This window comes from Oncorhynchus keta, chromosome 13 (assembly GCF_023373465.1).
Source record: "Oncorhynchus keta strain PuntledgeMale-10-30-2019 chromosome 13, Oket_V2, whole genome shotgun sequence".
Taxonomy (NCBI): Eukaryota; Metazoa; Chordata; class Actinopteri; order Salmoniformes; family Salmonidae; genus Oncorhynchus; species Oncorhynchus keta.
This window is the reverse complement of record NC_068433.1, coordinates 24907064-24933300: the sequence shown is the minus strand read 5'-3', so window position 1 is coordinate 24933300 and position 26237 is coordinate 24907064. Positions and strand designations below refer to the sequence as shown.

The 26237-nt window shown below is 44.3% G+C and overlaps 1 protein-coding gene across 1 annotated transcript in view; it reads left to right on the top strand.

Moving 5' to 3' along the window:
- The window catches only part of LOC118392130 (galactose-3-O-sulfotransferase 3-like), a 34103-nt gene extending 9175 nt beyond the window's left edge, over nucleotides 1-24928 (top strand). The window contains exons 2-3 of the mRNA XM_035783781.2: nucleotides 20186-20282; nucleotides 20729-24928. Of these exons, the coding sequence (XP_035639674.1) occupies nucleotides 20200-20282; nucleotides 20729-22064 (1419 nt within the window). The 5' untranslated portion in view covers nucleotides 20186-20199 and the 3' untranslated portion in view covers nucleotides 22065-24928. The remainder of the gene's footprint in view (nucleotides 1-20185; nucleotides 20283-20728) is intronic.
- The last annotated feature ends 1309 nt before the right edge of the window (nucleotides 24929-26237 follow it).

Genomic DNA, 26237 nt, shown 5'->3' with positions numbered 1-26237 from the left:
ACTATCTCTGGAATAGATCAAATACATGGAATGGCTGGGGGCAGAGAGGAAGAGGTGAAGTGAGAGGGATAACAGGGCCCAACATATGTCTTTTTCAACAGGTGGTGTTTTTGTGTGTTTTCTTCGCTCACCAACCAAGGAATTTTTGTGTGGAGGTCAATGCGAGTGTTGAATTGGTTAACAAATAGTTGAATGGCTTATTTGCTACCTGTGGCTTATTTGATCGAATATACAACTTTGAGATAAATATATTAATATCGATGTTGTGCCTGGTTGTCACTAGTTACCACAGCCACAACATTATAAACCCCGCCTATTTCGACAATTTATCTTCTTAACGTGTGATTTTAAACCTAGCACTAACCTTAACCACACTGCTAACATTAACCCTAACCTCAAATTAACACCACAAATATTATTAAAAAATGTGCATGCATTTTTACGATATAGCTCATTTTAATTTTGTGGCTGGGGTAACTAGTGAAAAAGTAGTGTCTGTTGTTCAAACCCACCTGTTGTTCTGCCCTCTCATTGGCTAGAATGGTCCCTCCTGATCTGGCCTTCTCCCGACTACCTTTCATTTTTGAAGACATTTATTTTCATTGTTAGAGCGGCCACTAGAGTATCTGGCCAATATGTGCTTGGGGTCCCGACAGAGAGGTTTGAGAACCACTGATGTAACTGAACAACACCAGCAGCAATAGGCCATCTTGGTTCACACCACCCTATAAGAACACACTGGATTGCCTGTCTAGTTAAGGCTTCAGCATACATCAATTTGGTTTGCTCCTAGCAGAACTCGGCATAGCTAAACGACCATCTGTGCTCTCATACTCCCTAAAGACCTTTGCTTGAAAAACGAAAAAATAACAGCAATATTACTGTTGTGCCTCTTGAGCCACCCTCACAACGACATAGCCATAAACACTTGCAAAATAGTCAGAATTAATCTAAGATGAATCAAGAAATCTGTCATTAACGTTGATGTTTTTGTAAATTATGTCTTAGTCGCTCAATTTTACATCGAACTAACGTGTTTTGTGCGGTAATTCTCAAGTGACAAAATGTGTATGAAAACGTACCCCATCTCATTGAACGACAACAAACACTTCACGTTCCCACTCCTACTAGAAGTAATACTGTTGACCAATCACTGACGGAGGGGCAACGACTTTGACTACCGAACTTCGACTTGCCTCAATTAAAAAAATGTGTGTGGACGAACAAGCCGGAGGAAAAAACAGCTGAAGACAACAAAAAAAAAAACGTCACAAAATGTCAACGTAATATAAGCGCAAACTGGTTCGACTGGGAAGTGCACGGTAAGCTTTACAGTGTCCAGTATCGGGACACTGTAAAGCTGCATACACAGGTGTCCCAATAGACAACTAAGCAACTGTTGTCCAAACAATGTCATATTTCACTGCAGAATATAATCCAGCAGAATGTTTCAAAAAGCTTTTTCCTATTCAAAGAAATCCTTACCAGTGGCAGCAGGACACGACTTTCAGATTTTTTTTTAGGTTCTTCAACACTTAAACAAATCCTCAGAGTAGATAACTTTGAGGTGAAAAAAACACAGATACAAACTGCTGTGTACAGTACAAAATAATGATTCAAAATACTGAATGGCCCCAAAATCCCCTTGGGGCCATGACTGTCTGGCAGGGGTCAGTAATAGATTGTCTCCCTACTGACCCATCTCAGTGCAGAGTGGTGTGCGTGTCTGTGTGGTGCAGAGCAACCCTCCCTTAGGGGGTCTGGATGGATTAATGAATCTCTCCTCAGATGGAGGGTCTCTGTTACCTATGGGGCGCTGTTTATAACATGTAAGAGTATATTGTTGTGAAAAATATGTATTCCGTGCATACAGTTTGTGAAAAATATGAATTGCTTCCTCCTGTTCCTCTTCTTCCTCCTCCTCCGTCTGGCTGGCAGTAGAGGAGAGTTCGAGGAGCAGGATCTTTAAAACCACCACAGTTAGAGAAGACTGGAGTGGAATCTGATTACAGTCTTTAACAGCACCTTTTGTGGCGGCGGGGAGATATCACATTTGCCTCTCTCTCTGTCTCTCTCTGTCTCTCTCTGTCTCTCTCTGTCTCTCTCTGTCTCTCTCTGTCTCTCTCTGTCTCTCTCTGTCTCTCTCTGTCTCTCTCTGTCTCTCTCTGTCTCTCTCTCTCTCTCTCTCTCTCTCTGTCTCTCTCTCTGTCTCTCTCTGTCTCTCTCTGTCTCTCTCTGTCTCTCTCTGTCTCTCTCTGTCTCTCTCTGTCTCTCTCTGTCTCTCTCTGTCTCTCTCTGTCTCTCTCTGTCTCTCTCTGTCTCCCCCTCTCCCTCTCGTTATTATTTCTCTCCTCTTTCTCTGCCCCCCTCTCTCTTTGTGCCTTCCTCCCCACTCTCCATCCCCATCTCTTTCCTTCCCTTCTTCTCCTACACTAAAGCTCTGCCAGAGGCTATATGCCATCTGCTCTGACATTTTTAGAATAAGGAGAACTATATTAAAAATTGTTGCATCACAATTAAGAATTCAACCAACCCCACTGGCAGACTTACAGGCATTAGCATGAAACCAGATCTGTTTGTGCTGTCTTGCCAACTTATTGGAAGTCATTGTCAAGCAAGACAGCACAAACACATCTGGGATCAGGCTATGACTCCTTACAGTTCAAGACATGGTACACACCCTACAGAGGAGGAAAATACCAAGGAAATGACCCCATTCATCATTATCAGTTGGACCTATGACCTTTACCCCCTGACCTTTGTGGCTTGATTTGCATAGACTCAAATAGTCACTGTGGATGCCCAGCGTGTGTGTGTGCATGCGCATGGGTCTTTGGATTTGAGGATGTTATTTGCTTCTTAATCGAGTCATTTTGTTCCTAGATCCTTAGAGGTGATTTAATTAGTCCACATATATATGACAACTGGCCAATGCTTACCTCAAAAAGAATCAACACACTTTACCAGCCAATTCCCTCCATTATATAATTGCGTCTGGACGGAGTTCTCTTTAAATGGTGTTTAATCATTAAAATATGTACAGACATATTGATCCAGCCATCTGTTTCCATATTAGACATCATTAGAAGTAATGGGATAGTTGCAACCATAGCCTCTCATATTAATAGATTTATTATAGTATTAGTCACACTAGTATTAGTCGGTGTGTGTGTGTACACGTTTTACTATACGTGTGAGTACCAGAAGTCCTCAGTAATAGTAAACCAACTAAAATTCAGAGAAGTGAGGACATTTTGCCAGTCCTCACTTTTTAAAAGGCTATTTTAGGCTTAGAGGTAAGTTATGGGTTAGAATTGGGGTTAGGGTTTAGGGGTTAGTGGTTAGGTTTAGGAGTTAGGGTTAGATTTAGATTTAGGGTTAAGGGTTAGATTTAGGGTTAAGGGTTAAGGTTAGGGTTAAGTTTAGGGTTAGGGAAAATATAATTTTGAATGGTCCCCAAAAAGTCCTCACAAGTATAGTAAGACATAACTATGTGTATGTGTGTGTGCGTGTGTGAGTGTGTGTATGTGTGTCCTACGTCTTGCTCCAACATCCAGTTAATGGTGTGTTTATTTTTCTACCTCCACGTCAATACAACTAAGTGATGAAAGAAATCTTCAATCCCTTTCATATGTATACAACCCACACACATATTCTACAGCTACACACCAACCAACAAACCAAAACCTCTTTCATGTTCTCACTGTCTATAAACTCAACAGTATGTTAATTGGAGCGTGTGTGTTTTCACCTCTCTCATAGAACATACACGATCTCACACACACACACACACACACACACACACACACACACACACACACACACACACACACACACACACACACACACACACACACACACACACACACACACACACACACACACACACACACACACACACACATTCCTTCCTTGCTGCTGCTCTTCCGATTACACTGTGGAAAAATAAACTACACTCAAACAAATCACAGTCTAGCTGCCTTGGCTGGCCACACACACACGGATTGCCTTTGGCCTGGAGAGTGCTGGTAATTGCTGTTGTACTTAACAGCAGGGTTAGGCTGTGTGTGTGTGTGTGTGTGTGTGTGTGTGTGTGTGTGTGTGTGTGTGTGTGTGTGTGTGTGTGTGTGTGTGTGTGTGTGTGTGTGTGTGTGTGTGTGTGTGTGTGTGTGTGTGTGTGTGTGTGTGTGTGTGTGTGTGCATGTGTGTGTGTGTGTGTGTGTGTGTGTGTGTGTGTGTGTGTGTGTGTGTGTGTGTGTGTGTGTGTGTGTGTGTGTGTGTGTGGTGTGTGGGTGTGCGTGGGTGTGCGTGTGTGTGTGCGGACGCTTGTGTGCTCGTGTGTGTGTGTGTTCTATGAGTAGGGTGAAAACAATGAGGTAATGGAGAGGTAGTGCTACAATTAGGGGGGAAAATCCTGGCCACCTAGCAATGCAAGTGTTCTCTGTGTGTAGAGAGGGCAGTGTGGAGACCTTGATAATGTAGTTTTATAACAGAGTACTGTTTACAACACTCGCTAAATTGGACGCAGGCGGGACCGATAGCATCGTGGTAACTGGCTGTGCTTGGCAGGGTGTGTGTGTGTGATTAAAGTGGGTTTTGGAGAAGAGGGACCCAAAATGTAAACTAATTTGGCGATGAGGATGTTTCTTATGTAAATGAACAGCTGATCTGTCAGTTTGATAAGCAGCACTGGCCTGCATGCTTTTTTTAATCCTTCTGCTCTCAAAAACAAAGAAAGTAGAGCAAGCTTTTTTAGTGTTTTAGAGAATTGGGTCTATTTCTGGGTTTTACTTTTGATAGAAATTGAGGCAGTCGGTAATGGTCTGTCTGGGTGATTCAAAAGACTCACAGACCGTTTTTGTAGTTAATTTTAGAATAGGCCTTGAGAAAAGGGTGATTGCCTGTGTTGCTCCAAAATTAATTGTATGTTTGCTATTCAATTGTATTTTTCTAGAAATGGCACTGTCATATTTGGAAAAACATTAGAGTTTTTATATAGCTTGCTTTTAGTCTCTCTGTCTCTCTCTCTCTGCGGGGGGTCGTTTAGGGAGAAGTGTTGTTTCTATGAAAGTCCTTCATAGAGGCAGCAGAACAGTAATGAACCTCTCAGGACCACAAAGAGTCTGTCTCAATGTGTGTCTGGCTAACGGGGTGTGGCCCAAGACAAAGACTGTGTCCCAAATGGCACCCTACTCCCCTATATAGTGCACTACATTTGACAAGAGCCCTATGGGTTCTGTTGTTTACGATAAATGGAATAGGGTGCCATTTGGGATGCAGTCAATACACTGCTGGGAACGGGTCTGAAAGTGAATGCGCTTATTGTAGGGAGAAGGGGTTAGGATGGGGGGGTAGATATGTAGGGTTGGTGAGGAGAAGGGGAGAAGTGGTTGGGCTGGGGGGAAGAAAGAAGGATGGCGGGTGGGTAGGAGAAGGGGAGAAGGGGTTGGACTGGGGGGAGGAGGAGGGGAGGGGTAGAGATAGGGGGATGGAGGGTGGGTGAGGAGAATGAGGGAAGGGGTGGGGGGTAGAGGTAAAGGGTAGAAAGGAGGGATGGAGGGTGGTTGAGTAGAAGGGGAGAAGGGGTTGGGCTTGAGAGGTAGGAGGAGGGGACGGGGTAGAATTTAGGAGAAAAGAGGGATGGAGTAGGAGAAGAGGGGGATAGAGAAGGGATGTAAGGTGGGTGAGGAGAAAGGAGAAATGAGAAAATATGAATGTAGGGTAAGTGAGGGGATGGAGGGGATAGAGAGAAGGGAGGAGGAGGGATGAGGATGTTTTTCGGAAGAGCAGATAGAGAGAGGATGGGTAGAGGGCAGATGAGGAGAGAGGGAGAGAAGGATTGGGAGGCAATGCGAAGTACAATTTCAAACCGTTGTATATCAGGTTGATTCTGAGGATTCCAAGAAAAATATAATACTTAAGACTTATGTAAGCAAACAGCCCCCTAAGAACTGGGGCCGTACTTATCAGGCATATCAGAGCAGGAGTGCTTATTTAGGATCAGTTTAGTCTTTTAGACCACAATGAAAAGATTACACGGACCTGATCCTAGATCAGCACTCCTACTCTGAGTGAGACGCTTGATACATATGGCCCTGAGTCCCTGTGAAAATGATGTCACGTTTAGTTGAGTTTAGTTTGTTTGATCGTTTAAAACAAGGTACACATACAAAATGATGCATTTGATTAAGAATTATCGAGGATAAACAACAAAAAGTCAGACTTTTTTCCTTTGGGTTCCTCTTTCATGATAGAATTGAGCAAGTTTGGCATATGTGGCAGGATTTAAAAAAACGGAAGCTAAAATGCCACGTCAATTTGGTTATTTAGCCATATAAACACAACAACATATACATAGCATACACAAAGGAACTCTATTTGGTCATCCTCATTGGGCTAGGAGGGATTGCTCACAGAGGCACCCTCTCCATCAACCAGGATATCACCTCCCTTTGAAAGCTACACAGTGTTGGAATAGTTTGAACAGGCAGAGGCAGACTTTTCCAACACTCAGAGGATCCTGAATATGAAATAGTACCTTTCCCTGTCAGGCTTCTGAATCTATATACACACGCACATACACACACGTTAGTTACCCTAGTTCTAGCGTTACGGTTGTGTGAAGAAAGGGGTAAAGTTGTGGTTTTACTTTTTTGGGATGTGCCTCTCTGGATTTGACGATTACATCTGTACGACATACAAGATATAAGAAGGGCTATGATAGGGTGGCTGTCTTTCTCTCTCGCTCCCTCTTTTTTCCGCCTATTTCAATGCAGTTCTCAATTGAGTACATCCACTGTAGTCTCTGACAGATGGCTGAGTTTCTCAACTCCACGATATGTACATCACATCAAAGGGGTTGAGCGGAGACGACTGTGGGCAGAGTTTACCTCTGACTACATTGAGTCACTGTCGGTCGATATTTGCAAAAAAATGTCAATTCCTAAACCGTTGCAATGTACCTATGTATTTTCCTCTCTGTGCCTTTCAATGTTTGCTGGAATCCATACAATTGAAGTAAAACCCTTTGTCAAATATAACCACTGACTGTTTCCTCGTATCGACTGACAGCGACTGGATGTAGTCGGAGGTAAACTTCGCCGACAGTCGTCTCCGCTCGACTCCATTGATGTGAGAAACCCAGCTATTAGACAGACCGACAGACAGACAGACAGACATAGACACTGATCTATAGCGTTTCCATGATGATGCCACACACACACACATATGCACGCGCACACACACACACACACACACACACACACACACACACACACACACACACACACACACGCACGCACACACACACACACACACACACACACACACACACACGCACACACAGGATGCGTGTTTAGTGCTATAGCGTGACATCTTCTGTAATAACTACGGTGACTGGTCCGACCGGAATCTCTGGAATATCTTGTTTTGATCAATTGGTGTCAGAAGGAGATGATGGACGTCTAGAATTCCCAGATGGAATTCTGTCACAGACTATAGTCCATTAAGATCTTATGATCGTGTTTTAATATGTTCTATTTAGCGCTGCGCTGCTGTCACCTTGTCTTGTGTCACTGCAATACCATTGAGACGTATTCATCCCTTCATCCCTCTCTCACATCCCTTCATCCCTCCTCTCCCCTCTATGTGCCTCTGTAACCTTCAAGTGGAACACGCTGAAAGAGAGAGAGTTTGTTACAGAAGTTCTCTCTCTCTCTCTCTCTCTCTCCACGTGGTCGCTAATAGGGGACGGCTAAAGCATCAAGGTTGGGTTGGAGGGGGATTAGACTGTGGGAACGTAGACCCGCAACCAATTGCGGCCCTTCATGATGAGTTCAGATTTTTTTCTGTCCCCCACCTCCATCAAAGTTGCCCATTCCCGGACTAGAGAAATAGAGCGAGAGAGACATGAGAGAAAAGAGAGAGGGTACAGAGAGAGAGGTGAGAGAGGGAAAGAGAGAGGGTAGAGAGAGAGAGAGAGAGAGCGAGAGAGAGAGAGCGAGAGAGAGGGAGAGAGAGAGTATAGGGAGAGGGAGGGTAGAGAGAGAAAGAGAAAGTGAGAGAGAGGGTAGAGTGAGAGTGAGAGAGAGAGAGTAGAGAGAGAAAGAGAAAGAGGGAGAGAGAGAGGGTACAGTGAGAGTGAGATAGAGTAGAGAGAGAAAGAGAAAAAGGGAGAGAGAGAGAGAGAGAGGGAAGAGAAAGAGGGAGAGAGAGAGGGTAGAGTGAGAGTGAGAGAGAGTAGAGAGAGAAAGAGAAAAAGGGAGAGAGAGAGAGAGAGCGAGAGAGAGAGAGAGGGTAGAGGGTAGAGAGAGAGACAAGGAGAGAGGATATAGAGAAAGAGTGACAGAGTGGGGGATAGTGCAGTTAGAGAGTAGATTCCCCATGCCCTTGGTTGCCGCCGGAGACGCTCGCTCCTTCCCCAAGCTCTGATGATGGGTCATCTCCCCGGGGGCAGAGTGCTGAGTGAACAGCTGGAGCATCGCATGTCAGTCAGCCGCGTGTGTGTGGTATTACTGTAGCAGTGTGACCCCTACCACTGGTTGACATCTGTTCCTACGCCAGTCATATTTTATAACAGAGGGAGGGAGGGAGGGAGTGAGGGAGGGTCATTCATTCCCCACTTAGCACTGTAGTAAAGGGATAGTTCACCCAAAATGCATTTATAATAATTTATAAAGGATTTCTAATCATTATTAGGTGTTACCAACAATGTTCCCTCAAAGCCGCGCACTTCCTCGGACTGCCACGCAAAAGAAATGCCAGGCCTCGCAAAGACGCAAAAGATTGAAATTCACTGAGTTCACCCTATTAGTTTGCACTATATAGATCAACATTTTTTTCTGTGATCAAATCAACATTTTAAATGCAACAAACCAAAACAAATCTAACTGCAAGATTGAGTCTGTGATTTTGTTGTAGGCAGAGCCAGAACGCAACGGAGTAGAATCATATTGGCGAGGGTAGCCCACGAGCGGTCTTTCAATCACCTTTGAGTGAATGCTCTTTTCAGATCAGTTCAGGTCAGAGTGCATGTGCATGTGCACATTTGTTGATATTCTTTGCTAGTTAGCGAGTAATTAGCCTGGTTTTCGATAAGTATAGGTCAGCAATGGGGAGTTACTGCTTCTTACAAGAGCACAAAATGTGTAGGCTACATTTAAAGCTGTCTTTGAGAAAAAGCTTACTCTTAATTAAAGAAGCAGTGTTGTGTTTTGAGGCAGGCTTGAATGTGCAAATAAGCCAATAGGCAGAGGGGTAGTCTACATTGTCTAATTCTCTGTATAGTAAAAAAATAAATACAAATATTTCATAAAGTGGCTTCTTGCATCATACAACACAATTCAATGCAATTTACAGTCACCTATTTGGCCCATGGTGTTATAATTAATTAATGTCAAGACCTTCATAATGTAAAAAAAACAACGTTTTTTAAAAGTCTCATGCAATGTAAGCCTGCATTGAACACCCCATATACAGTAGGCTACTGTAGGCTATATCATAGATATCAAACGCTATTTCCATGTGAAAATGTTATGGGATTTGCTCCATTGGTTTTGTTGGTAGGCCTACATGATGCTCAAATAGCCTATTGGCTACTGTCTAAAACTGTAAGGGTACAGCCTCAGTGTTCACTGTAAACGCGCTGGAATTTGCACAACATATTCACAATGTTCAAGTTTCTGTTCACAAGACCACAAATTTGCTCAGTGCCCCAACAAATTAGAGAGAACAGTGTGGAGGTAAATCGAATCTAAATCATAGGCCTGTTGCTTCATCCTGAACTGACCAATTTGATAATAGGTTTGTGGGTCTTGTGTCCACTAGAAAACCTAGTGAGGGAGGTCTCTGACAGAAAGTAATCTACGGTCGTACAGGGTCAAAGGTTAGGGGTCGACGTATGACGTCAGGACAAGACTATAAGCATCTGCCATTGGGCCGGAGGGAGTTGAGAGTTAGCTAGCATGAAGGTCTGCTCATTACTTCATTAAGGCTAGCCTCAAATAACTTTTATGTCGGTCACGCTAGAGGTGTGTTGTTCGTTTCACGGTGTGTTTGACGTACTTTGACTCCACTGTCTGACAATGATTGGTGTAGAATTATTGTAAAAGAAAATAGAGTGCTGGAGGAATAAAAAGGGAGAGAGAGAGAAAAGAAGATAGAGGGAGGGAGAGATTGAGAGAGAAAAGGAAAGGAAAGAAAAGATAGACAGAGAGAAGCAACAGAGAAATGAAGAGAAACTGACCGTTTGAATTCCTTCACGTCACACTGAAATAACTGTGACTTTAGTGAAAGACACTGATGTAAACAGCTCTAACATGGACAAATAACTCTCTGCCCTTTTTCTAAAACTAAGCTGATCACATAATGGATGGCAAGGCTTTATTTACGACTCCGTAACAAAAGAGATTGTCGCAAAATCTTTTTTTAGGTCAAAACACACAAAGACGGAGACAGACACAGACTCTGGCCATACTAGAAAGGAGCCGTGTTTAATTAAAAAGGCCTGATTGAGTTTCACAGCGATTGGCACAGATATGACAGCACAGGAGGCTGACACCCAGCACCCACTACACGACTATGATTTAGTAGTAGTAGTCTGTGTGTGTGTGTGTGTGTGTGTGTGTGTGTGTGTGTGTGTGTGTGTGTGTGTGTGTGTGTGTGTGTGTGTGTGTGTGTGTGTGTGTGTGTGTGTGTGTGTGTGTGTGTGTGTGTGTGTGTGTGTGTGTGTGTGTGTGTGTGTGTGTGACCAGAATCTGGGGCTCACTGACAGAGAGCCACTTAAGTCCCTTTCTTATTAACTCTCCATGACACCTGATCCACCTCGCGGGGTGGCTCACTCATAGACACACACCACACACCACACACACACTCACTGCTTAAACCCACGGCTCATCTTACCGCTGCAAAAAATGGTGTGTGTGTGCGTGTGCGTGTGCATCTGTGTGCCTTTGGGCCCTTTATGTCTGCTGTTATCTGGGCGATATCTCATCAGTCTAGTCTGTCTGTCTGTGGCACTAAATGAAACATATGTCTTGGTAAGTACACTCGTGCTCTTCAATGGAGGTCAATGGGGCCATATTGTAACTATATAGCAATCTGCTAGGGCTATATTCTGGACATACAGTACATTGTAATAGTATGGGCAACGTAGATCTAGTGGTGGTATGAGCAGCCATTTTGGGGAATTCAGAACACATGGATTAACACCCCTACACCAGCAGCAAGTGCCAATGGATCCTTAGTGACCACAGTTGGTCAATACCTTGGTTTAACCTCCCATCCGAAGGACAGTTAAAGCTTGGAGGAAACTAGAACTTTCTTTCTAAACCCTGGCCCTGGGGACCCAAAGGGATTAAGGCCACCGCACGTATATATCGGGTGGCCAAGGAGGAAGAAGGAGAAGGGGAGCAAAGTGAAAATGACACGGCTTGAGAACACCTCTTGGAGCCTGTGGTCTGAAAGGGGAAGACTGGGTGAAAGCATGAAGAGGTTTTTAGGGCCTTTATTTTTGTGGAACCCAGCAGGAAAGTATCCTGAAGGCATAGAGTCAGGTGAACAGAGAGTGGGAATTGTCATGTTATCAAACTTTGGTTTTTACATTTACATTTACATTTAAGTCATTTAGCAGATGCTCTTATCCAGAGCAACTTACAAATTATGTTGTAAAACATGCAAGCTTTTTATTAATTGTTTAAGGAATATGCTCTTAATCATTAAAATATCCAATTTGTATGGTTACCTAAAAGTGAATATTGTGGTGAGGGAACAAGACTCATTTTGAAACAACGAAAAACTTTACTGATGCTTGGACCATCACTTGACCTAATCTGGCTATGCTAGTATGTCTTTGCCTTTTTTACAAGCAGGTGTTGGCATTGACATAAGTCTATATATAATTATGCATAGTTACACCCTTCTATTAATATGCGTTGTGTTTCTCTTTGCTTTTCAAGTCTTGTGCTCTCACTCTCTTAGGAACCAGAAGCTGAAATGGAGAAAGCCAAAAACTCCAGTTGAAATGTCATGCTGTTGTCCGATGAGAGATAGAGATAAGAGTGTGCATAGTGTGATTATAGATCAGTGGCCATACGTTTCGGAGTTGTAAACCTAATCACTAACTGTGAATGTTAATCATGTTTTTTAAATGTTTTATTATCATTGTTTGTTCATTTATAAGTAATTTCCAAGTTAATTTAATGTTGAACAGTATGGAGTTAAATGTTCAAAATGGGGGACTGATGAGTTCTGACTCTAAACTTGAAATATTGTTAATTATCAGGTATCCTATGGAAATATTGAGTGCCATAGTCTGGTTTCTACACCAGAAGTTAATGGTTATGTAAGGGTAAGTAACAACACATCCGCCACGCTGATCCTCAACACAGGGTGCCACTCAGGGGTGCGTGCTCAGTCCCCTCCTGTACTCCCTGTTTACTCATGACTGCATGGCCCGGCACGACTCCAACACCATCATCAAGTTTGCTGATGACACAACAGTGGCAGGCCTGATCACCAACAACGATGAGACAGCCGACAGGGAGGAGGTCTGAGACCTGGCCGTGTGTTGCCAGGACAACAACCTTTACCTCAATGTGATCAAGACAGGAGATGATTGTGGACTACAGGAAAAGGAGGACCGAGCACACCCCCATTCTCATCGACGGGGCTGCAGCGGAGCGGGATGAGAGCTTCAAGTTCCTTGGTGTCCACATCACCAACAAACTATCATGGTCCAAACACACTAGCTGTCTATCGTTGTCTCTGATTGGGGATCATATTTAGGCAGCCTTTTTCCCCACCTATTGTTTGTGGGATCTTGTTTTTGTATTGTTGCTTTTGAGCCCTACAAGGCTGTATGTTCGTTTGTTTGTTACTCTTTATTGTTTTGTTGCTGGTTCACATTTAAATAAATTATGATGAACCCAAACCACGCTGAGCCTTGGTCCACTCCTTATAACGATCGTTACACATGGGGGAAACAGAGGGTAATATACATTTAGTCTGATGAGGGGATGTGAACCAGGGAAAACGAGACAAAACAAATGGAAAATGAAAGGTGGAGCAGCAATGGCTAGAAGACCAGTGACGTCAACCGCCGAGCGCCGCCCGAACAAGGAGAGGGCCCGACTTTGGCGGAAGTCGTGACAAAAAGACTCCAGCCACCCTAGTCATGGACTGTTCTCTCTGCTACCACAAGGCAAACGTTACCGTAGCGCCAAGTCTAGGTCCAAAAGACATCTTATTAACAGCTTCTACCCCCAAGCCATAAGACTCCTAAACAGCTAATCAAAGGGCTACCCAGACCCCTCTTTTACACTGCTGCTTACTCTCTGTTTATTATTTATACATAGTCACTTTAACAATACCTCCATGTGCATATCACCTCAATTACCTCAACTAACCGGTGTCCCCGCACTTTGACTCTGTACCGGTACCCCCTGTATATCGCCTCGCTTTTGTTATTTTACCGCTGCTGTTTATTTATTACTTTCAGTTTTTCTATTTTTTACTTATCTATTTTTTTACTTATCTATTTTTTACTTAACACCTTTTAAAATAAAACTTCTTGAAGCAATTGTTGTTGAGGGCTTGTAAGTAAGCATTTCACTGTAAGGTTGTATTCGGCGCATGTGACAAATACAATTTGATTTGATTTGACGCGGTGGATGCAATTAAGCTTGGAATGTACTGAGTAAAGGAAAAGCAATCGCATGTTGGAAAGCACTGATGGAAAGATGTAGTTTAGTGAGGAAGGAAGACAAGGTCAGGTCACATTAAGGGAGAAGTTTTTAACTTCCTGCCTCTCAATAAACATGTATTGTTCAAAGGGGAGGAGGATGTTTGTCTATATACACTACCACCGGGGGAAACATGTCTTTGTGTGGGTTGCACCAACATGGATGAACTCTTATACTGGGTTGAATCAAGGTGTATCTATTATTCTTGTTGCACCAAATGTTAAACTTAGTTTTAAATGAATCATAGTTAAATTAAATGTTTCCTTTAATCTAAATGTAGTTTCCACTTTAAACCTAGATACATTTTAAGGCTGTTGCTCAAAGAATTCTTGTTAAAAATATAAACTTAGATTGGAGATTAACTATAAACTGCCACTTGAGGTGGTTTAACTGATCAAATGGCAGCATAACTACTGTGGAGAGACCAAAAGGACAGAGTTCCTCAGAGAATAATTAGAGATAATGATGCATTTTCAAGGACTCTGTAATGCAACTGGAAAGCATGGGAGTGATAGAAACGCGGCTGCACTGCTTTTGGTGACCCTACTGTTCTACGCAACTGGATGTTCTCCAGATGATGGATGAGGATCTTTTTGGACTCCACAAGTCAACCGTCTACAGGATTGTAGTCAGGATGTCCAATGTTATTACCAGTCTAAAATCGAATCAAATGTTATTTGTCACATACACATGGTTAGCAGATGTTATTGAGAGTGTAGCGAAATGCTTGTGCTTCTAGTTCCGACAGTGCAGTAATATCTAACAGTAATCTAAAAATTCCACAACAACTACCTAATGCACACAAATCTTAGTAAAGGGATGGAATAAGAATATATACATATAAATATATGGATGAGCGATGACCGCATAGGCAAGATGCAATAGATGGTATAAAATACAGTATATACATATGAGATGAGGAATACAAGATATGTAAACATTATTAAAGTGGCATTATTAAAGTGACTAGTGATCCATTTATTAAAGTGGCTAGAGTTGAGTCAGTATGTTGGCAGCAGCCCATCAATGTTAGTAATGGCTGTTTAACAGTCTGATGGCCTTGAGATAGAAGCTGTTTTTCAGTCTCTCGGTCCCATCTTTGATGCAACTGCACTGACCTCGCCTTCTGGATGGTATGCGGGGTGAACAGGCAGTGGCTCGGGTTGATGTCCTTGATGATCCTTTTGGCCTTCCTGTGATAACGGTGATAAAGCCCGACAGGATGCTCTCACTTGTGCATCTGTAAAAGTTTGTGGGTTTTAGGTGACAAGCCAAATTTCTTCAGCCTCCTGAGGTTGAAGAGGCGCTGTTGCGCCTTCTTCACCACACTGTCTGTGTGGGTGGACCATTTCAGTTTGTCCGTGATGTGTACGCCGAGGAGCTTAAAACTTTCCACCTTCTCCAGTGCTGTCCCATCGATGTGGATAGGGGAGGCTCCCTCTGCTGTTTCCTGAAGTCCACGATCATCTCCTTTGTTTTGTAGACGTTGAGTGAGAGGTTATTTTCCTGACACCACACTCCGAGGGCCCTCACCCCCTCCCTGTAGGCTGTCTCGTCTGCAAACTTGATGATTGAGTTGGAGACGTGCATGGTCACGCAGTCATGGGTGAACAGGGAGTACAGGAGGGGGCTGAGCACGCACCCTTGTGGGGCCCCAGTGTTGAGGATCAGCGAAGTGGAGATGTTGTTTCCTACCTTCACCACCTGGGGGCGGCCCGTCAGGAAGTCCAGGAACCAATTGCACAGGGCGGGGTTGAGACCCAGGTGCTCAAGCTTAATGATGAGCTTGGAAAGGTACTATTGTGTTGAATGCTGAGCTGTACTCAATGAACAGCATTCTTACATAGGTGTTCCTCTTGTCTAGATGGGATAGGGCAGTGTGCAGTGTGATGGCGATTGCATCGTCTGTGGACCTTTTGGGGCGGTATGCAAATTGAAGTGGGAATGGAGTGGCAAGTAAGGTGGAGTTGATATGATCCTCGACTAGTCTCTCAAAGCACTTCATGATGACAGAAGTTATTTAGTTCAGTTACCTTTGCCTTCTCGGGTACAGGAACAATGGTGGCCATCTTGAAGCATGTTGGGAAGGCAGACTGGGATAGGGAGAGGTTGAATATGTCTATAAACACACCAGCCAACTGGTCTGTGCGTGCTCTGAGGACACGGCTAGGGATGCCATCTGGGCCGGCAGCCTTGAGAGGGTTAACGCGTTTAAATGTTTTACTCATGTCGGCCACGGAGAAGGAGAGCCCACAGTTTGTCTGGAAGTAAGACGTCGGTGTCCGTGACATGGCTGGTTTTATTTTTGTAGTCCGTGAATGCCTGTAGACTCTGCAACACACTGTCTGAGCCGTTGAATTGCGACTCTACTTTGTCCCTATACTGACATTTCGCTTGTTTGATTGCCTTGCTGAGGGAATAACTACACTGTTTGTATTCGGCCATATTCCCAGTCATCTTTCCTTGGTTAAATGCGGTGGTTCGCGCGGATAGATGGCGGGAGGGCGGGGGAGTGCCTTGTATGCATCGCAGAAGTTAGAGTAGCAGTGATCCAGTGTATCGCCCGCACGAGTGCTACAATCAATCAATATGATAGAATTTAGGTAGCTTTGTTCTCAAATTTGCTTTGTTAAAATCCCCAGCTACAGTAAATGCAGCCTCGGGATATATGATTTCTGGTACATAAGGTTCAAGCCTACAGAGGAAACAGCAGCCGGATTTTACAGGAGAGCTAGATTCCCAGGTGTACTATGGGCAATAGACTGTACTCACATTCCTATTCCCAACCCTGGTGGTGAGAATGGAGAACTCTTCCGTAATCGTAAAGGTTACTGCTTCGTCAACGTGCAGGCTGTCTGTGATGTCCAAGGTCAGCTCACCAACATTGTAACTAGATGGCCGGGATCCACCCACGACAGCAGAATCTATGACAATAGTGGTCTGTGTGCAATTCTGCAAAGGGGGCCATATGAAGGCCACCTACTGGGTGACAATGGATATGCCTGTTGTGGGTACCTTATGACTCTCCCTTTAAACCCCCAGTCACCTGAAGAGAGAGAATACAACACCTCTCATATCCTGGCAAGAGGTCACATAAAGAGAGTTTTTGGAGTGTGGAAAAAAATATTTCCCCTGCCTAAAGGAGGGCCTCCGCACGAAGATGGACACTACACTGACAATCATTATTCCAGTGGCGGTACTGTATAACTTTGGCAAGAGACAAGAAGACGAGCTACCTGAGGAGGCTGAGGAGGACCTACCTGAGGAGAATGCAGAAGATGGCCAGGTGCAACATGCTGCCAATGCAAATGGAAATGCTGTGAGGAGAACCTTGATTGAGAACCATTTTGCAGCCTTAGGTGTGTATAATGTAACATTGGTAACATGTAAAAATAAATATTATATTTTCATTGGCACATACAATTCCTAATTAGGCTAAATCTATTATTAAGACTGTGTTATTCTCAATACCATACAGGGTGGAACTGGAAGCACCAGAACACAATTGTGGGGATAAGACTGGAGGATACCAAATTGCTTGGGAAAGCATTGTTTTAAATAATTGCTTAAATAAATAAAAAAAGATCAGCATTCTTTGCACAGTGGGCATTTGTTTCCCTGAAGGAGTTTCTGTTTCTGAATTTGCAGTAGCTCTTATTTGTAAATTCAGGGCCTCAATCTGCAGTAGATTATTCTCTCTCTCCAGCTCTATAACATCAATAGGAGCTTGGTTCACGTCAGTGCTGGGGCGTTTGCTTGGCCTGTTTGGTGTTTTTTCTGCTGGTTCAAGATCCAGGCACTGCTGTTTCTCCGCGGCACAGGGTCTCAGCTCAACTAAAGGAAAGGAAAGAAAGAAAATGACCTCGTTATTCGTAGGCTATTTACGTGCCCAACAATTGAATTGGGGCTTATGATGTGTCCAGCCTTGGTACGAATTATAATGTTATGCAACATGCTGTAAGGGGGCTGATAACGGTAACATTGTAGTGAAGTAGCATTAACGTTAGTTTTAACGTGAGTTATAGTCATTGATATTTACCAGTTATTTATGCTTAATAAATATTGGTGGGTCGAGTTGTCCGTCGTCATCATAGGGGTTAAGGAGAGGGGAAACTGCTGGGGAATCATCCTGCATATCTTCTGGGAGAGAGGATCAATTCCCTTGGACCGAGGCCCCCCTCCGGTCTGATATAGCCCCCGCCTCTCCTCTGACGCATCCTTTTTGGCTTTGTCTTTTAAGTTTTTCCAGCACGCCTTCATTCCAATTTGGGTCTCTCTTCTCTTTAATCCGTGTCGATCCATTAAATCTGTCCTTCTTTTTGAGTCTTGTTGTCCGTCTTTTTATCCTCCATTACTTTTCTAAATTCCTCCATCAGAGCCAACAATAGTTTTTTTTTCATAAGCAGAGACATTTGAACCTCTTTGACGTGTCATGATCAGGTGGCTTGCAGACAAATAATAAATGCCTAAATAAGTAATAACGATTATAAATGATATTTTATGCTAGCTAGCATGGTTTATAAACTAGCTAGCTACAGTTGCTAAAGTTAGCTAATGAATTAGTTTTCTGTCTAGTACTGGCTAAATAACAGATTTTATTTCAAATCAGCCAACCCATGAGAACCTTTCACGTTGGAGATGCAGTAGTTCTAACGTTACATTGTTATTATTTTATCAAGCAACAGCAATTTTGTGGCCTCATTTGTCAAGTAGGCTAGCTACTTCGCTTCAACTCACGAAATACCTCATATATTGGTTTGACATGTCACTAATCATAGTTTAAAACCTTTGATCATAGATTTACTGATCCAGATTTAAAACTAAGTGGTGCAACACATCTCTGATGAATTATTAACCTAGATGTACAAAACCTAGATTAGCTCTAATCCTAGATTAATTTAAACCATGTTGGTGCAACCCACCCTTTCTCTTATGCAGCTGTGTGACCCAATGGGTGAATAAACTTGGTTTGAGCTTTACTAATCGTCCGTGAGCTTTTATAAGTTTCCGTTAGAACCTAACACCCCCTACACTAGCGACAAGTGCCACAGTGACCACAGTGGGTCAAGACCTCGGATGAACCTCCCATCCGAAGGACAATTAGAGCCTGGAGTAGACTAGAGCTGTCTTTCTCAACCCTGGCCCTTTGGGTCCCAAAGGGATGTTCATTTCCGTTTGTTGCCCGAGCACCACCAACACACTTGATTCAACTAATCAACTCATTATCAAGCCTCTGAAATAGAAATGTGTTAGATGCTAGGGCATAAACAAAAATGTGCATCAGTTTGGGTCTCCAGGCCCAGGGTTGAGCACTGCTGGACTAGAGGAAGTAGTTGTGGAAATGTGGTTACAATGTCGGTGAGTAACCCGACCTGACGTGCTGAGGAATGGGATAGTGTAATCAAGAGGCGACATTGGCAGGAGGCCATTATTATGCAGGAGGAGAGGAGGTTGGCTTGGAATCTTGAGGTGAGGTGACATAGGCAACCTGGAAGCTGTCACTGTGTACCACTCTCACTCACTCTATTCCATTGAATGAGAACATGTTCTAATGTTCTACGTTTTTATTCTATTCTACCTGCAGGGTGTGTTTTTTTTTAAACCCAATTTCGTGGTATCCAATTGGTAGTTACAGTCTTGTCCCGTTGTTGCAACTCCCGTACGGACTCGGGAGGGGTGTAGGTCAAGAGCCGCGCGTCCCCCCGAAACACAACCCAGCCAAGCCACGCTGCTTCTTGACACAATGCCCCGCTTAACCCGGAACCCAGCCGCACCGATGTGTCGGAGGAAACACAGTACACCTGGCGACCGTGTCAGTGCGGATTTTTGCACCGGCGCATTTTGCACCGGCCCGCCACAGGAGCCACTAGTGCGCGATGGGACAAGAACATCCCTGCCGGCCAAACCCTCCCCTAACCCGGACGATGCTGGGCCAATTGTGCGCCGCCCCATGGGTCTCCCGATCACAGCCGGCTGCGACAGAGCCTGGACTCGAACCAGGATCTCTAGCGGCACAGCTAGCACTGCTAGCACAGTGCCTTATAGACCACTGCACCACTTGGGAGGCCATCAACAGGGTCTGCTTACAGTAATGTACGCATCTTGATGAGTCCTAGGAGGAATGAGCTAATGGATACTCAGTATTCTAGCTAGGTACATCCAGTCCACTGCCTATTATGAATATTCAAAGAGGCTAATGAGAAGGACCCGATGCCACTATCATTCAAATGGGACAAAAGTCAAGTCACTACACTCTTGCTTATGGATGAGGCCAATTATACGTTAAATAAATCTCCCTCTTTCGCTCCTTTGGTTTTGCATATCCAGTACGTTTACCCTTTCTATCGCTCTCCCTTTCTCACCTACTTATCTCTGTATCTCCCTTTTACCTTATTCCCATTTTGTCTGTCCCTCCCTCCTCTCGCTCTCCTTTTTCTCTCCCTCAGTGAAGTGGCGGATCATGTCTCAGAAGAAGATATTTCTGGTCTTTGTGGCAATCAGTACCGTCAGCCTACTGCTGCACCATGGTGGCCATTTCAGCTGGTGAGACACACACACGCACGCACACACACACAGAATTTGTTACAGGAAATAATCAATGCCACCTGCTCAGGTTAGCATAGGGCTAAATGTGCCAGGTAATGAAATGGGAACAGCTAACATGTAGCGTCAATGATTTTAATTGGCTGATGCGCACTTAAACCTTTTCTATTGTAACCAAGTATGGCCCGCCTTGTTTGACAGAATACAATAATAATCATTGTCACAGTCCCTGTTCCTCTAGTCTGGCATCAATCACTGTCAACAGATTTAATCCATAACATACAGCATCGAATCGTCAACCCAATCATGTGTATTAGAGACAAGGAAAATATATAATTATGCTAACCATTGTGTTAATCAGTCAAAACTGAATGGGAACTTTATTCACCTTAAAGTTCCTCATAAAGTGTCCCCCCCCCCACCACCTCTCTATTTTTCTCATCTAGGACGATGGAAGCCTTTCACCTCGGCTGTCCGTCACTACGCACCCAGCTGTCCTCCTCTCTCAAGCCCAAACACACCAACGTGGCCTTCCTCAAGACGCACAAGACGGCCAGCACCACCATGCAGAATCTGCTCTTCCGCTTCGCAGAGCGCAACAACCTGACAGTGGCGCTCCCTGTGCAGGCATGCGGACACCAGTTCTGCTACCCGCGCACCTTCAACGTCCACCTCGTCCACCCGCACACCCTGCCACCCAACGTGGTCACCAGCCACATGCGCTTCAACCGTGCCGAGATGCAGCGCCTCATGCCTAACGATACCATCTACGTGACCATACTTCGAGAACCAGGGTCCATGTTTGAATCGTTGTTCAGCTACTATAACCAGTACTGTCAGAGTTTTAAGAGAGTTCCCAATGGGTCCCTGGAGGCATTTCTGGACGAGCCGTGGCGGTACTACCGTCAGGACGAAAAGGACTCCATGTACGCCCGTAACACGCTGACCTTTGACCTAGGTGGGGATAAGGACCGTCCGGCGGCAGACGCAACAGCGTACGCCCGGGCCTTTGTTGCCGAGACAGAACGCGTCTTCTCCCTGGTGATGATCGCCGAGTACTTTGACGAGTCGCTGGTCCTCCTCCGTCACCTTCTCTCCTGGGATCTGGAAGACGTGCTCTACGTCAAGCTGAACATGCGAACGTCCGGCTCCAAGCACAGCCTCTCGCCAGGCCTCCCCTTCAAGATCCGCGCCTGGAACGCCTTGGATGCACGCCTCTATGATCACTTCAACGCCTCCCTGTGGCGCCAGCTGACTGCCCTGGGCCCGGCGTGCGTGGCCAGGGAGGTGCGGTTGCTCCGCAGGGCCCAGGAGAGGCTGGTGAGGGGCTGCTTTGGAGGACGGCTTCCCCAGCTCCGCTCTGCTGCCCAGATCAAGAACAAGGAGCTGCGGCCGTGGCAGCCCAGTGCAAAGGTGGACATCGTGGGCTACGACCTGCCGACCAACACCAACGCCACGTGGCCCGGAAGTCTGGCCCACGAGCTGTGTCTGAAGCTCATCATGCCAGAGGTCCAGTACACCAGGGTCCTGCTTCGATCACAGTCGCTACGCTACAGACGCAGCTACCCGCTCCGCTCCCCTCAGCCCCAGCCGCAGCAGCCCGTACGGTCGGTCCTGCCACGCCACCAACAGGTGGGGATACAGCAGATACACCGGGAGGCCCTTCCTCCAGGACTTGGTCCCGCCTCTAGCCCCACAGCCACCTCTCGACCTGCAGGGACCCAGAGCAGGGCCACCAGGGTGGGGCTAAGGCCCTCGGGCCCCCAGAGGCAGACGCCATAACTTAAGACTGCAGCACCAGCCTTGAATATAGAAAGACTGAATACAGCCGGACTAAATACAGGCATGCAGGCAGACAGACAGACTGTCCTCCAGACTTCAGCCATTTGTCCCCAGGGACTGTATCAGGGGGTTCTGGAGGAGATAGGGAGAGGGGGGGACACCCCCAGATTGGGGCTGGAGATTGGGGTAGGACCCCACTCTCATTAATTACAAACTCTGTATGGAACAATAAAGAACTGTTACTGTCGCTTTCAGTCCTGGGCCTCTCACCCAATGACTTTACCCCCTCCCACTGAGTGTTAGGCCCGAGGACAGGTCAAATGTCAAAAGTTAGGCCAGCGGTCCTTAGACTGACCCCCCCCCCACACACACACACACTCGCAGCCCTTACACCAACTCTCTCCCTCCTGCCCACCCTGCTTTAGAACAGCTCTCTCTGCTTCTCCGACCCCAGCTCATCTCTCTCGCCCCTCCACCAGCAACTGAACTAGACCATGGCGGCGGCTGCTGACAAATGGGATGTTTTTAGATATGGGAATTGTGTGTGTGTGTGAAAGCGTTTTTCCTATGTATTTTGTTTATCTGGGGCGTTATCGCAATAAAGTTTTATGTAAAGTCTTATGTAAAGGTAGGGATCTTATAACCACAAGACACACACACACACCGGACTCAACCCGTTGTTGGTTCTGCAAGCCTGCTAAAAGACATGATGAGTGAGAGCTACAGTGTTTGAATATTTAATTATGTATTCTTAATGAGGCTCTCTTTGGAGAGACCTTCCACTTGGGTTACACAGTGAAACACACACACACACACACACACACACACACACACACACACACACACACACACACACACACACACACACACACACACACACACACACACACACACACACACACACACACACACACAGCAGTGTGGAACATGCCAAAGCAGCTTACTTATCCGAAGCAAAGCATAGGGAGGAAATAACTACGATACTGGGAGAAAGCAGTAGAAGAAGAGAGAGTCTGGGTCCTGTTCATTTGGACACACTGCGGAAAACATATTAAAACATTTTGCAATGGGAATTCGAAACATATGTGTTTCTTCTTCGACAACTCCATATACTATTTATTCCCTTCCTGTTTCAGTCCTTGGTCTCCCATTTGGTGCCTAATGAACATGGCCCTGGTGTGGTGGCTGTCATGTGGAGGTGTTTTGCCACTCGTTTCATTATGTGGTACATTTTTTAGGCAGTTGGTTGTTCATGTTTAACCTAAATGGTATGCTTCGACCTGGGTGTCCTTGAGGGTGTGTGTGTGTGTGTGTGTGTGTGTGTGTGTGTGTGTGTGTGTGTGTGTGTGTGTGTGTGTGTGTGTGTGTGTGTGTGTGTGTGTGTGTGTGTGTGTGTTTCTGAGTATATATTATTTATTTTCTTCATCACTGGAAAACAACAGTCTGTTTATGTTTACCTTCAATGTATATTTCCGATTTTGGAACAGGACATTGTATTGTGGACCAAACCACTAATGGCAATACACACTTGTGCTGTACATGGCATGTTCTGATGAATAAAATGTCAAATTTCTACATCGGCCAACCACAAAAGCTACTCAGACAGCACCAAGTGTAATCACTGAGCAATGAATTTTATTGTGTTTTAAGTGCTTCATAATGCTCTAGAGTGCATCCCAAATGACAGCCTATTCCCTACATAGTGTATTATTTGTAGTGCACTATGTAGGGAATAGGGTGCCATTTGGGAGTCAGTTCTAGTCTAGTGGACAGAGGACAGGGTAGAAAGATAACTTTCCGAAGGGCCCTTGACCCGTGAAATCCTCCATGTTTGACTGCTGTTCATTTTTAAAGTGCTCTTTGATTGTACTTTATTTTTCATCCCAAATGTCACCCTTTAAATAGGGAATAGGTTGCCATTTGGGACACAAGGTATCAAATCTAGGCTGATTTCTTGGTTTTGAGAGACATAACTAACACAGAATGGTGGTTGTGTCACTTACAAGTCAGTGTTAGTCAGCCTTTTTAGGAATGCTAGAATTAAGCAATAAGGCCCGAGGGGGTGTGGTATATGGTCAATATACCATGGCTAAGGGCTGATCTAAAGCAGGATGCAACGCGGAGTGCCTGGACACAGCCCTTAGCCGTGGTATATCGGCCATATATCACAAACCCCCGAGGTGCCTTATTACTATTATAAACTGGTTACCAACATAATTAGAGCAGTAAGAATAAATGTTTTGTCATACCTGTGGTATATGGTCTGAAATACCACAGCTATCAGCCAATCAGCATTCAGGGCTCGAACCAACCAGTTTAGAATAGCTGTTTTACTACTGTACATCTTGTCACTTTATTTGTCAAACTCTCTTTTAGAACGACGTGGAACAAAAGTGTTCTTTTAGAATGAACCGTGTTCTGTTTTTAGAGTGTCTTTCTCAACAAATTGTGTCTTTGTTAAGAGAAAGTGTCAATGTGACACAAAATAATGCGCTTGATCTTTTTTCCGTGACTATATTTCCAATGACATTGTTTCTCTTTCCATGGCATTAATTCATTCTCGTACGATATTTATTGATGTATTTGAACTGAAAGGGGTGTTTCTGTTTTTGACTGGGGGGCTCTGATCATACAGAAGTAAGGTAAAGTTTTCCTTAGAAGCGTATCTGAGGACAGTTTAGCATTTTCTCTGCTAATGGTTAAGGATAGGATTGGGGAGGGGGAGCTGATCCTAGATCTGTACCTAGGGGAAACTTTACCTAGATCATACAGCTAGAGACAATCAGAGCTAGATGTCCCAAAGCTTTGTACTGAGGGATGATGGGGGAAAAGCAAACCCTTAAAAGTTGAATGATTCAAATCAATGTTGTTTGTTGTCATTTTTCATTTTACATGGGGTATCGGTTTTTAATTACTTTAATTGATAAGCCATTATAAATGGTTATACATCGTTTAGAAATGTTTGTACATGTTTATAAATGGTTATAAATGCTGAAATATGCATTAATAATAGTAAACACTAGCTGTAGATTTATAAGACTTATTCATAAAAGCTATTACATGAAAATACACATGTACATCATTAAGAAGATACATATGTATACAACAAGAAGGGATTCAAATCCCCAAGAGTCTCAAGCTGCCATGAAGCAGCCTAATATGCAAATACACAAATATCTTTCTCCTTTTTCAATGGGAGAACCCGATACAAATCAAATGTGTTTGATGTTTACTATGATTACAGCAATCAGCTGTCCCCCTTGCCAATGTTTTATTGTTACCGCTGTTGTTGTCATGGTTTTATCACGAGCTGAAGTGGTGAAGCTGTGTGTGTGTGTGTGTGTGTGTGTGTGTGTGTGTGTGTGTGTGTGTGTGTGTGTGTGTGTGTGTGTGTGTGTGTGTGTGTGTGTGTGTGTGTGTGTGTGTGTGTGTGTGTGTGTGTGTGTGTGTGTGTGTGTGTGTGTGTGCGTGTCTGCCTGGCTGACTGCACTGCTCAGATCTGTGTCACTTCAAACGGACGACAGAGCCACTCTCTGCCAGAGCTCTAATGAGATGCTAATTGAAAGGAGCCGGTGAACATCCATCTGCATCCCAAATGGCAGCCTATTCCCTACTATAGGAAATAGGGTGACATTTGGAATGCAGTCACAATCTCATTCAACCGCCCCCCTAATCAAGACAGTTCCATAATTATTGGCACCCTTGATAAAGATGAGCGAAAAAAGAATGTATAAAATAAGTCATTCAAATTCTGAGTTATATTGTATGATCTAATAAATGTGAACATTATATTATTTTATACTAATACAATTGCTCAGAGAAAGATATTTGTATGACTTGATTGGCACCCATAATGATTATTGTAAATAAAATCTAACAAAATAAAATCTGGATTAACATTCTACTTTTTAAAATTCATCTCAGTTTAAGGAACTGTATTGTGGCCTTCCATGGCTTCCTGTTTCACTGGGGTATAAAAATTAGGTAACACACATGTACAATCCCTTTGTCACACATCACTGTGGCAAAAGTCAAAGAGCTCACAAACAAAAAAAGACAAATGGTTGTTGACCTTCGTAAAACAGGAAATGGGTACAAAAAATAGCAAAAACATCTGAAATATACCATTTACCACTATTAGGGCAACAACTAAGAAGTTTAAACACACTGGAA